Here is a 12,584-nt window from a genome sequence, read left to right as displayed (position 1 = left end):
CCCTAATTTCTCCCCTGAACTTAGGTTGAGGTTTTTCGCCGAGACGACACGGAGGGAAGGGGGGTACGGCACCGGGGAGGACCTATCATCGGGGATGACGGCTGCGACGGAGGCGGCAGCGAAGGAAGCGGCGGCAACGGAAACAGAGGCGACGACGAGGAGAGGAAGCAATTGAACAGATGACCATAGAGGCGGTCGACGACCAGCTGCGACGGCCGGCGAACAACTGCGACGATGGTAGAGGCGGCGACAACAACCGACGGGAGGGGCTCGGGGTGACGAGGGGAGGAAAAAAAATTTCCCCACTCGCTCTCGCGAGCCGACGAATCGAACCTGGTTTCAGTCGATCTCGGCTCGAGCTCGATAGGTAACGAATCGAACCGAGCCGAACTCGAGCCGTTCGCGAGCCGAACTCATTGTGTTTGGTCATTTCATGGAAGACCAGATTTGAAGTGATATTAATATTTGCTTGGTTATCACAATATATACCCATAGAACCTTTTTTATAAAATCCTAATTTGGTAAGAAGGGACATGATCCATAGGAGTTCACTGCCTATGTGAGTCATAACCCTGTATTTTGCTTCTACATTAGATCTCACAACCATATTTTATTTTTTGCTTCTCCATGTAACCACGTTCTCTCTAACAATAGTGCAATATACAAAAATGGACTTCCTTTCATCAGGTGATTCAGCCCAATTTGCATATGAGAAACCTTCTATGTTGAAATGGCCATTTTTCATATAAAGTAATCTTCTTCTTAGGGCTCCTTTTAAGTATCGTAATATCCTTTCCAACGCCTGCCAATGGGTAAGTTGTGGTTTGTGCACGTATTGACTCACCACACTTACATCATATGATATGTCTGGTCTAGTTACCGTGAGGTAGATGAGTTTGCCCACAATTCTTTGTTATTTGCTAATATCAATATCTTTTTCAGGACTTACACATAATTTAATATTCGCATCCATAGGTATGTCAGTTGGGCGGCACCCAATTGTTCTCGTTTCTTCGAGGAGGTCTAAGATATATTTTCTTTGAGATAATATTATCCCATACTTGGACCGAAGAACTTCTATGCCCAGAAAATAATTTAGAAGTCCAAGATCTTTAGTTTTAAATTTATGACATATCATGTTTTTGACTTCTTGTATGATATTCATATCATTGTCAATTAAGACAAATTCGTCAACACACACAACCAATAATATATTTCCTTTCGAGGTATTTTAATAAATATCGAATGATCTACTGAGTACAACAAAATCCAAACCTTAGCAGTGTTTGGCTAAATTTATCAAGGGACTGTGTAAGACCATATAAGAATTTTTTAAGCGGCGTACGAACTCCCCCTCAACCACATAACCAAGTGGTTGAATCATATAAATTTTTTCACATAGATCACCATTTAAGAAAATATGTTTTACATCGAGTTGATAGATGGGCCATGAAGAGTTAGTGGTAAGCGATAACAGGATACATACCGAATTTAACTTGGCAATAGGAGAGAAGGTCTCTTCATAATCTACTCCATAACATTGAGTGTACCCTTTAACAACGAGGCAACCTTTAAGGCGAGCAACAAACCCATCCAAAATATGTTTGGCAGTAAAAATCCATTTACAACCTATTGATTTCTTACCTATCTAAGTTCCATGTCTGATTTTCATATAAGACTTGCATTTCCTCATTCATAGCCGCCTTTTATCTTGGATGTTTCAGGCCTCCTGATGGGATTACGGAATAGAGATGGAAGAAAAAGATGCAAGGAACTGATAACATGCAGAAGACAACTGATGGTGAGACATAAAGTTGGAGATAGAATGAGAATTGGTGCATGTATAAGGTTCTTTTCTTAGAGCAATTGGTGGAGTATCAATCCAGGGACCAAATGGAATATGGGAAGGACTTACCTCGGTTGGATCCAAAAACTCCACAGGTGTGGTGTCAGCCGATGCTACAAGGAGCGGAGTGACATTGGAATTGAAGGGAACAAATGGACGAGGAGTGGTAAGAGGGAATGAAAGAACCGGAGAAGCATCATTCAAGGAATAGAGTGAGGTGTCCTAACAAAGGTTGAATCACTAGACACAAGTAAATATCGAAGGATAGGATTGTAACAAACATATCCTTTTTGGGTACGAGACTAACCCAAGAAAATCCACTTCATAGAAAGAGAAGCAAGTTTTCTTTTCTGAGGAGATGTGAGATGGACAAAACAAGCACACCCAAAGACCTTTACCGAAAGAGAAAATGGGTCTCCACTAGGAAATAATACAGAATATGGAGTCTTATGACCAAGTACAGATGAAGGTAGCCTATTGATAAGGAAACGGGTCATAAGTATGGCATGAGGCCAATAAAAGTAAGGTACCTTCATGGAGTAGAGGAGGCCCCGAGCAACCTCAAGGAGATGGTGGTTATTTCTTTCGGTAATACCATTCTGTTGAAGTGTGTAAGCACATGATGTTTGATGGATCATGCCACTGTCTTGACAAAAAGAAGTGAAACTCACTAGACAAGTACTCTTTAGCATTATCAGACCTAAGTACTTGATTTTTTTTGCCAAACTATATTAATACCATATCACGCAAGGCCTTAAAGATAGTAAATATTTCAATTTTTTCTTTAAATAGATATAACTAAGTAACTCAGGTAAAATCATCAACAAAAGTAACAAAATATTTAATATGAGAAATATTGGAGACACTCAAAGGTTCCCATACATCAAAGTGTACAAGAGAAAAGGGAGCAATACTTTTATTAGTAGGGCGAGGACAATATGTACTCCTCTGGTGTTTGCTTAATTGACAAACCTCACAATTTAAAGTAGACAAATAATTTAAAGAAGGAAATGAATGCCAAAGAGAAGATGTAGAAGGATGGCCAAGCCAATTGTGCCAAAGCTGCTCCTGAGATGGAGATAATGAAAGTGCAACTAATGGAGCCAGATCCAAGTAATACAAACCCTCCTTTTCATGGCCTCCACCAATCACCTGCTTCGTTGTTAGATCCTGAAATACACAAGAAGATGGTGAAAAGGTGACAAAGCAATTTAGATGTTTTGTGAGCTGACTTATCGAGAGTAAGTTTAAAAGGAATTGATGAACAAATAGAGCATCTCGAAGCTGGATAGAGGGTGTAATAGAAGATGATTTCTTGTCAAGTACTTTGGTTTGGGTACCATTAGCTATATTAACAAACTTATCGGGAATACATGGAGATAAAAAAATTAGTAAATGTTTGTTACCTAAGAGATGTTCGGAGGCCTCAAAGTCTTATCCAAGATGAAGAGGAGGAAGTGGAAGAAAGTATACCTGAAGCAATAGTGGTAGCAACCGTAGGTAAAGATGTAAGGGAAGGCCCCATGTATGACTTCATTTTTTGAAATGTTTCATAGTCTTCATGAGTGAGAGTCATCTTCCTAATTTTTGATTCAACCTTTTCGTCCCGTTTATCAATGGTAACAAAGGCTGGAGTAGTTGTGGCCATTCTGCTTTGTCATGAAGTTTCCAACAACTTTCCATAAGGTGGTTTTGACTACCTCAATAAGTGCATATTTTAGGCTCTGTACGAGAGTCGCTACAACTAGTTCTACCACCTCTTGTTGGACCTCCTCTAGAATTTTTGTCGCGGCCTTGGTTAGAGGATGATGTACTTCTATTACCTAAATACATAGTCGATGAAGCATCATTATTTGAATTAGGAGACAAATTGGAGATTCACAACAATATGACACTTGTATCATCAAATGACGGAAGTGCAGAGGAACTAAAACGTTGGATCTTAGCAACTTCAAGATATGGTTTGATATTTGTCAAACAAATTGTTGCTGCTAAAGTTTCCCTTTGCCTTTCTTGAACTGAAATATCGGTGGAGTATAGTTGAGTGATCTTTCACTCTAGAAGTATCAAATATTTATGAATATTGTCTCCTTGCTTAGTATTAAATATGTTTTGTAATACATCAAATAACTTTTGTAAAGTTATCGTACTATAGTATAACTTAGTACAAGCATCCCAAATCTATTTAGCTGACTCTAAGTAGACAACATTGTTAGCTACATGCTCTCCCATACTATTAATAAGCCAACTACTCACCAAATCGTCATCCTTAATCCACTTTTAGATAGGATTGACTTTCTTCATCAATCGGTGGTGAATGCTTGGTTAAGTGACTGAGAAGGTCTCGAGTAATAAGAAACCTTCTAATCGATTGAGACGAATTAAGATAATTGGATCATCCTCTTAAGGGAATGGTAGTAATTTTGAGTATGTCACTCTTACTACTTGTATTTGTTTCAACCATCTTAATTTAACAAATGCTTAGCAAAATACAAACAAGAAGAGCTGTAATTCCAATTGAGATCTAATCAAACTAAAATCCCAATTTAGATGACACCAATTTCTATAATCCACTGTGACCTCAATCTCGAGAGGCTCATGTTTGCCAAAAAAATCCATAGTTCAAATTTGAAAATAGTCCTTTTAATCAAATTTGAGCAATCTTCTTTCAAATACCAATCACTTTCAAATAAAGATAAGTTCTTAATCTTCTTTCAAATACTTGCCACTTTCAAATAAAGATAAGTTCTTCTTATCAACTATATTAGCCACTAAACCAGCTTCCAAACACACACAAAATCATGCCTTAAGTGGAGTAAATCAATTACTCATTCAATATTAATTCAATTTTTTTTCCTTAAAAAACTCAAGAACTCGTGGTTGGTTCGTCACCCAAGCTTGGCTTAATTTTTCCTAATGATAGGTGTCATATTTATCACTTAAAAAAATACTTTTCCCTTACTCATTTCCAAAAATTCTTTAGGCAATGAAATTGGTCATAAGTGTTAAAGGCTTGGAGAAGGAATTAGAAATTTCTAAAATTCATAAATCACCAAAACTAATTGCTCTTTGAGCTCGGAAAAGTCTCACAAACAATTTCTTTATGTTTAGAGAATTCGAGCACCATAAATCATAAAACAACTTGATTTAATCCAAAAAAATCAAATAAACTATTGATCTTGAATAATGAGAGATCAAGCTAAGTCTCGTGCAAGTCGCAAATAATTCTTCCAACATATAAGCATCAACTTCATAATCAATAAGTCTTCATAACCTTGTAGGCAACTGATCTTGATCAAATTTGCAATATTTGAGTACAAGAATATCAGGTCATAATATCTTTAAACACCAAGTATTAGCTTTCACAACTTTTCATACGAAGGCCATTTATTTCTTGATGTAATATAAATATTAATGACTCAGTACATAGTGTGAATGTATGGAAAAAATAACCAAAAATCACTTATCTTTCCATGGTTAAATCTCTTCCTTCAAGAACACCTTGCATAAAACCTTCAAAGGTACTTAAGCATGACTTCAACGTGGGAGTCCTAAATCCTTAGCTTTGATACCGTGTAGAATTTAGGACTCCTTCATATTGATCTGGAGCCAAAGAGGGAGAGGAGAAGGAGAAGAAGGAGAGGAAAAAGAGAATAAGAGATAAATGAGAGAGAGTTTAGAGATCAGATTCCAAGAGAAGGGAGATGATAGTTTGGACGAGATTGAGAAGTAAGGAGAAAACTCTACCTCTTACCCAAGTGTCTCTATTTATAGTTTTTACAATTTCCTTAGGGCTACAACATTACAAGAGAAAAGACATAAATAGACAAGTAATTACATCTTCATGTCATCTTTATGAGCAATATGCAACCTCTTGGACGTGTGGGCTTTCTTCCTTGGACTTGTGGGCATGAACCTATCTTCTAACACATCCAAATATATTAATTAAATGGGCATATACACATAAAAAATATTATTTTTTCTAAACACAAATATCATTCATAAAATATGAGGAATAAGTTATGATTAGACCTTTCATGTCAAGTTTAGGTTATGGACAAGGAAGCATGTCCATATATGACATGGAGTTTTTTCTCTTCACTCCATCCCTTCACTAGGAGGTGAGAAAGAATCTCTTAAACCAACCTCCTTGGACCTGGCTACTCACCTAAAATTAGGTTAAGTGGGGTTAGATTGGTTTCCTATTTAACTTGACCCATATCCACCCTACTCTAGAGCTAATTTTTTTTACTTTTACTTATATTTATTTAAAAAAAAGGAATATAGATCTAAGTTTATCTAAGCTAAGTGCACCCTATTTTTTATACTTGTACTCAAACCTTTTGATTTAAACTTATTATATAATTATTTGTTATCCCTTGTAATGTTCATGAATTCATATTGATTTGAGTTCTTTTATTTTTTATTTTTAATGAAAAATAAAGGTAATATTATTATTATATATTAATAATATATTTGTTATCAAGCAAGCTTTCTCATCCTTTTCAACAGGCTTCGTCCTCCCTAGCTGCCATACCTACAATTCTGCAACCCCAACCTTCCCTGCATGGTAGATTTCAGTGCGACGCCTGCAATCCAAACAAGGACAGACACAACCGCAATCGCGAAGAGAGCTGGATGATTTGATCGTTGCCTTAAATCTCTCATTTTCCGATGAACCCAGAAAAGAAGTCTCCGCCCATCATTCCTCCACCCTTACATGCTTACATCATTCCACTACCGAACCCTGCAATCCACCAGATAATTTTTTGATATGTTGAAGATGACGAAAACAGCAGTATTCTAAAACAGAAAGGAACCTCTTCCTCTGTACCGTCTCTGGGTGGTGCGGCCATGGCCATATCGTTAAAGCGGGGTATCACCATCCTGATTTGTATAGAAATCACGTCATGGTCCGTTCATGGTAAGGTCCGGTGGCTGGCCTGTCTGGTTTGCATCACAGTGGCCCCAAAGTGAAGAGTTCATTTTGGAGCTTTCTTCAAAAATATAATAGTTCATCATCTTCTTCCTCCATATGAACCACATGTGCCCAAAGCTAGTTGAAGTCTGAAAATCAGATTTAACTCCTGTCAGTCATCTGCGACTTCTGTCTCATCTTTGTTTATTCAGTGGGTAGTTGAAACCCATTCTGTTACAATCATGTCTTCGTTTTCAACTCCCGATTGCTTACGATGTCACGGGATGAGAACAAAGTAAACCATATAAAAGCAGTCATGTGCAGCATTCAATGCTTTTACTGGCGTCAATCACCATTAAAGATCAAAGAGCTTCGTAGAAGAAAACAGCTTCGTGTTTGTATGAACGCCTTCAATGCATAAAAAGCGAGTCCTACTGAAGTACACCATGAAAGAGAACGACTCAAGACGCCTTTCAGATTAATTATTCGAAGCAGATAGTAGTTGCAGATAATATTGAAAATGATGATTAACGATCTGTTGATGTTGATAAATGGATTTGGGTGGTTTGGGTAGGTTTCAGATGTATTAGCTTGCTCTAAGATTCTGTATCTCCATTTATTTTTCTCCGAATTTAGCTGTCGGCATGGATGGATGAATAAATCTTGTATGATTGAAGAGTTGGTTTCCCGAAAACATGTTTGGAAATCGTTCTTCTTTATATTCATGTATTGTGTGGCAATGATTTGATCGGAGTAGAACATTGATTTCATTTCTGTTGTTTATTTGTTTCCTCAAACAGGTGGTCGGAGCCTGGCCAATACCAGTTCTAAAAAACTATTTCTGCTCCTTCCATAGTGCATCATACAGTTTTAGCTTCAGATTGGTGCCGTAAACTAATTAGCAAACTCTGATGTAAATTTCCTACGTTTAAACACTTTAGCTATCGTGATCCTCTTTAAACATCATTAGATCAAGTGATTTCTTCTTTAATAGCTTTTCAGACAAGAGACAATTAAAATCAAACAAAAAATCACCCTTTTGATCATCTGATTGACTAAAACCAGTTTGTTTAGTACTTCATTACCCTTTTGACTAGCCCAACTGAGAGCAGGGAAATTTTGAAATAAAAAAAGAGTGCACTTCAGAAACCTATTCGGTCCACTGAATAACCCTTGAAGAGAAACCAAATCAGAGGTGTTCATTCATGTGGTAAAAAATGGCCTGTAACATCTCCTAAGCTGCATCTCAAGATGAACATAAAGCTGTTCTTTCATGTGTGTAAGAATCTTATTCTTTCTCATTTTGAGTTGTGGCTCATGAAACCTCTAGCCATGGCGATCAAATTTCAGTGTCTTGCCTATTCAGAAGTTCTTCAATAGAGAATCATAGATCCCAATTCCTTAAACCCTTTTTTTTTTACCATCAAAATAGAGAGTGATTAAAACTGAAGACTATCTCTACATCTAAGAGAATAATAGGTCAATCCTGAAAAATAGTAAACGGCTAATAAGGGCACCATTCCCTGTTTCACTGTGGTCCAGTGTAAACTCAAAGTTGGACCCTCTAACATGGCAAAATATGGAAAGCTAAGTCATATAAGTCAATATAATAAAAGTAGACGATGGAATGATTCTTCAATCAAGAAAATTTGGTACAAGAGGGAGGAAGACGAGTCAAGCTGAGAACTCAAAAGGATTCCCACCCAATGTCTTGAAATTTTAAATCATTCCAATTTCGTACAAGCCTGACTCAATGCCTCTGCACATGGAGGGGTCTTCCCTTCCCTGCTCTAAATTAAAAGGCCTGGTACAGACAGATGAATTTCCGTATCAAGAAGAGTTATTTCTGCTAATAAGAAAAGCACTTCAATGATATAAAAACGACGCCCCTTCCTGTTCTTCTCCTCCATTACAGTGCAAGCAGACATTTTCAGACGACTAAACATGGTATGAAGACGATGTTTCTGTCTAAAATACTAGGTTGTTTTTGTGCTTTTTATATCTTTTCTACTTTCTATCAGATTACAGAAAGGAGACCGTTTGTGTTATTGTAAAAATATAAATTAGTTTTTCTATCAAAAAATGTTTTTTTGACCCATTTTAAGAGAAAGAATTGGGGTGAAAATTCTCCCAATGCCTAAAATTTACACAAACAAAAAAAAGTATTAGGTTAAACGCATAATTCTGAGTGTTGCATTTTTTTCATATCATTTTCTTGTAAAAGCCTAGTTTAGATTTCAGTAGTGCTCGGTTGGGACTGAGGATGATGGACTCGTTCTTCATTTTCATTTCCTGGAAAGAAACCGACTATCATTTGCTCAATTAAGTTAAAAAGTACTGATTACATGCTTACGCAAAGCAAATAAGATGTTCTTCTTTCACCCAACACTGTTTTTGGCATCAGTTCTGAATTTGGTATACTCGCTTTCAAGGAATACATATTCGGTCTTTTATTTTATGGATTTACTTTTTGTTTCTTCCTTCATGTCAAGTTAACGTAAAGATCACGGTTTCTTTGTTCACCAACCGGCCGAATTTGCGAGGCTAGAAACATAGGAATCAAAACCAGAATGGAAGAATTCACAAGGATTTTCCAAAAGAAAAAACTATTGCCACTTGTCTCGGCTGCAAAGAATACAGTATCTATGTGAGAAACCTAACTGAAAGCACTGTCTGAACTAATCTTACGATAAAGCTTTTGCTTCTCTAATCACGCAATAGTTTTTATTTGGTAAACACGCCTAAGCTACAAAGAATCAGTTTTCTTTTTGCAAACAACGATGGAAGCATCTGGTTACGTCTTTTGGTATTGATTCTGCGATAGATTTAAATAACCAAAAAAGCTCTTACTTGTTTCACAAAAAAAAAAAAGTACAGGAGTACTGAAATTCATTGTGTTTCAGAGGACGATGCTTATTTACTTGTATGAAGACGAATGGTTTTTCGTCTTCTTCCATACGGAGAGAACAGATGAAAAAAGGGACTTTGATGTGATCCACAAAAGAGAGGTTAATTTATTGTTTTTTTTTTTTTTTTCTCAGGAAGAAAAAGTCAGTTAGGAGTTGAACAACAAAATTTTATGATGACACAAGAACCCACGCGTTCTGTTGCTTCCTGCGTATGATGATTATTTGGATAAGGTTCTGATTTTTCCAGTTGGTAAGGCTCAATCCCAGATCAAAAAAGAATTTTTTTCTGGATGGTTTCAACAGGGAATCAGTCTTGCAGTCATGAAGGAGCTTCAGATCATCACGAAAAGAGAGAGATTTGATAATGAAAACTTTATAGATCATAGAGATTATCTGATATAATTTGCTAACATTGATATGGGCACGAGACAAAGACCCTTTTTCTTTAGTTCTGTAAATTCATTTCCTCGCTGAGCAAAACCCAAATTGCTTCTCCCATCCATCTGCAGCTCCGAAGGTTTAGCATAACCAATCTCTTCCTGCAATTGCGGAACCAAAAAAATAATTATTACCCAATGGAAAGAAAGCGAGAACATAAGCACTATCAAAACACCCAAAGCAGAACTAACATGCAGTCAGACCTGAGAAGTTTTCGAAACATGGATTCCCTTCCTATGATTCATGTCAAATTGTTTCAAAATACTGACCTGGTAAGAAAAAAATTAAACCAGATGTAATGAATAAGCATCAACGGGAGATATAGCTTTGGGCTTCGATTCAAAATGAAAAATAAATAAAATCATTATTTTCTTTCCCTGACCTTGGGACTATTAGCAGGAGAACTAGCAGTGTCTTCCAAATCCTCATCATTCCGCGCACCTCTAGTTCTCTTCTTCTTGAAGCTCAACTTCTTACAGCTCTCCTGCAGGCCCAGAGGCTCGTTCTGATGATTCAATACTTCCCATGCAGCACAAGAAGCGGCATCAGAGACTAAAGAAGAGCTTCCGTAGAGCCCAGAAGAACGCTCGCTTGATGCTCTATCGTTCTCTCCCGAAAACAAGAAATCTTCAAAATACATAGTCCATCCACTCTCCTCAGAACAAGCTGCTCCTCTCTCCATGGAAGATGGGGAAGCCCTGTTTCTCGATGGATCCATAGAGCCCTGAACGAAAAGAGAAGAGGTATATATATGCAAGCGGCCTCGCCTGGTTCTGAGAAGACCTGGGCTTTTATAACAGGAGGAACACAGGATGAAGAAGCCGTGAAAAAAGAAAAAAAAAAAAAAAACTATAAAGAAAACTGCATGGGTCCCCTGGGAGTTGGGGAAGTTAAAATCAGCAGTTGAAACAAAAGACTAGGCTGACGATGAAAGCAGGAAAACGTACCACAAGAAAGCACAAGAGAGGGGCCATTAACCCATTAAGCGGCCATTGACGATGCCTTTTCTGAGTTTTAATTTTCACCTTCTGTTTATCTGCCATGAAAGGACTCTGTGGAGCCACTGTAACCTGGTTCACGCTTTACGGCCAAAAGCTTGGCTTTCACCAGTTGTTTCCATGTCAAACATGGGACCCGCCATATACACGAGACTCCACTCACTCTGCCCCATCAACATACAAAGGGGTGATTATATATTTATTTTCAGTCTCAAAGTAAGCCTCCTCTGCCACAAGAAATTCCAAAGAAAGTTCTTAGCAGAAGAGGGTGGCTTCTTTCTTCTAATCCGTTGAAAAACACTGCTCCGCCCCCACCATCCATTTGGATTGACTTGGGGCAGGAAATAACTAATGAAAAAACACATTACTTGGAATGAGATTCTTATATTATTTTACTTTTGAGGTTCATGATTGGAGAAGACCTTAGGCCATGGGAGGTGTTGAAGAAACAACACTATTAGTTAATGCTTCTGTTGCCATGTCTTTGGTTTATCTAATTGAGAACATAATCTTTGATGGATATGGAGTTCTCGAAATCTGTTATTAAACGATGGGATTTGCTTACATTAATGACAGCACAGTTCATTCCTCGGCTGGAGAAATTAGGACAGCAGATGATTTAAGGTTGTTTAGTGATATTCAAACCAGGACTGCAACTATTCAAACTCGTTAATCTTTCTTCTATTGAATCAATAAATGGCTTTCAAAAGCTCTTCTAATTCTCACAGAGACTGATCCCGATTGTCACCATTGCAGGAGGCTCACAAACGCGGCAATAAGTGCGAGGGGTTGGTGTCCATCCATGTCTCTTCGTGACCCACCCTTGCCCTGCTCCATCTAAACATCCTCTCTGTCATCTTTTTATCTAGCTACCATGTCCCCTAGTTACACCTCTTACCTTTTAGTATACAGACAAGACTACATCAGCATCCTCTTTTATATCTCCAGCCATGATTGACACAAGTAGCTGACCTTTTTGACATCTTCAGCTTCAATAATCCAAGATGGGTTCCGTCCGCTTCACCAAATTACTCGGTAAAGCAACCCCTCAGACGGAATGAGAATCAGAAGTGGAGTGTAGAGATAATGGCGGAAACTAACTACCTGATGGGTCAGCATGTGTTTTTAAAGAAGTGGGAGCCATCAACCTTGTTGGGGAATTAAAACAAACATTATCTGTGCATATTTTGTTTTGGCCGGGCCAGAATCGAGAGAAAGGGAAAATCAAGAGAAGACCGTGGTCTTTGAAGAGGGGAGGAAAGGTGGGGTTGGAGACTCAATCAAGGTGGGCTAGGCCGGAGGGTGTTGGCGATACGGTGCACGTGGTGGCGGAGGAGAGGAAATGAGGAATAGAAAGATCGGAGTTGCACATGCGTGCACATGCGCCTGCGACGAAAAGATGGTCATTTAACCACCCCCGACACAGGTACATATCAAACGTCCGACCTCCGGCGACATTATGTCTTTCTGACCTC

The 12,584-nt window shown here is 38.0% G+C and overlaps 1 protein-coding gene across 1 annotated transcript; it reads right to left on the bottom strand.

Annotated features, from left to right (window-relative positions):
• Positions 1-10,062: 10,062 nt before the first annotated feature.
• LOC137965404 (vascular-related unknown protein 1-like) lies at positions 10,063-10,850 on the bottom strand. The gene is made up of 3 exons (XM_068811695.1): positions 10,494-10,850; positions 10,315-10,380; positions 10,063-10,212 (listed from the first exon to the last, which is right to left on the bottom strand). The coding sequence occupies exons 1-3, from the start codon at positions 10,827-10,829 to the stop codon at positions 10,063-10,065; spliced, it is 552 nt and encodes a 183-aa protein (XP_068667796.1). The 5' UTR covers positions 10,830-10,850.
• Between the last annotated feature and the right edge of the window lie 1,734 nt (positions 10,851-12,584).

The sequence above is a fragment of the Aristolochia californica genome, unplaced genomic scaffold, assembly GCF_029961685.1.
Source record: "Aristolochia californica isolate CCGP_79_NKW_82.1479 unplaced genomic scaffold, dmAriCali1.0.hap1 SCAF_5, whole genome shotgun sequence".
Lineage (NCBI taxonomy): Eukaryota > Viridiplantae > Streptophyta > Magnoliopsida > Piperales > Aristolochiaceae > Aristolochia > Aristolochia californica.
Note: the sequence above shows the minus strand (reverse complement) of the source record. Positions and strands in the feature narration are given on the sequence as shown.

What these genes read in the sequence shown, in the direction of transcription:
- LOC137965404 (XM_068811695.1), bottom strand. Translation starts at nt 10,829, where the DNA reads ATGGATCCATCGAGAAACAGGGCTTCCCCATCTTCCATGGAGAGAGGA. An exon ending in CTCCTGCTAATAGTCCCAAG is followed by an intron (nt 10,381 to 10,493) that starts GTCAGGGAAAGA and finishes TTTTCTTACCAG; the next exon opens with GTCAGTATTTTGAAACAATT. An exon ending in ATGTTTCGAAAACTTCTCAG is followed by an intron (nt 10,213 to 10,314) that starts GTCTGACTGCAT and finishes CCGCAATTGCAG; the next exon opens with GAAGAGATTGGTTATGCTAA.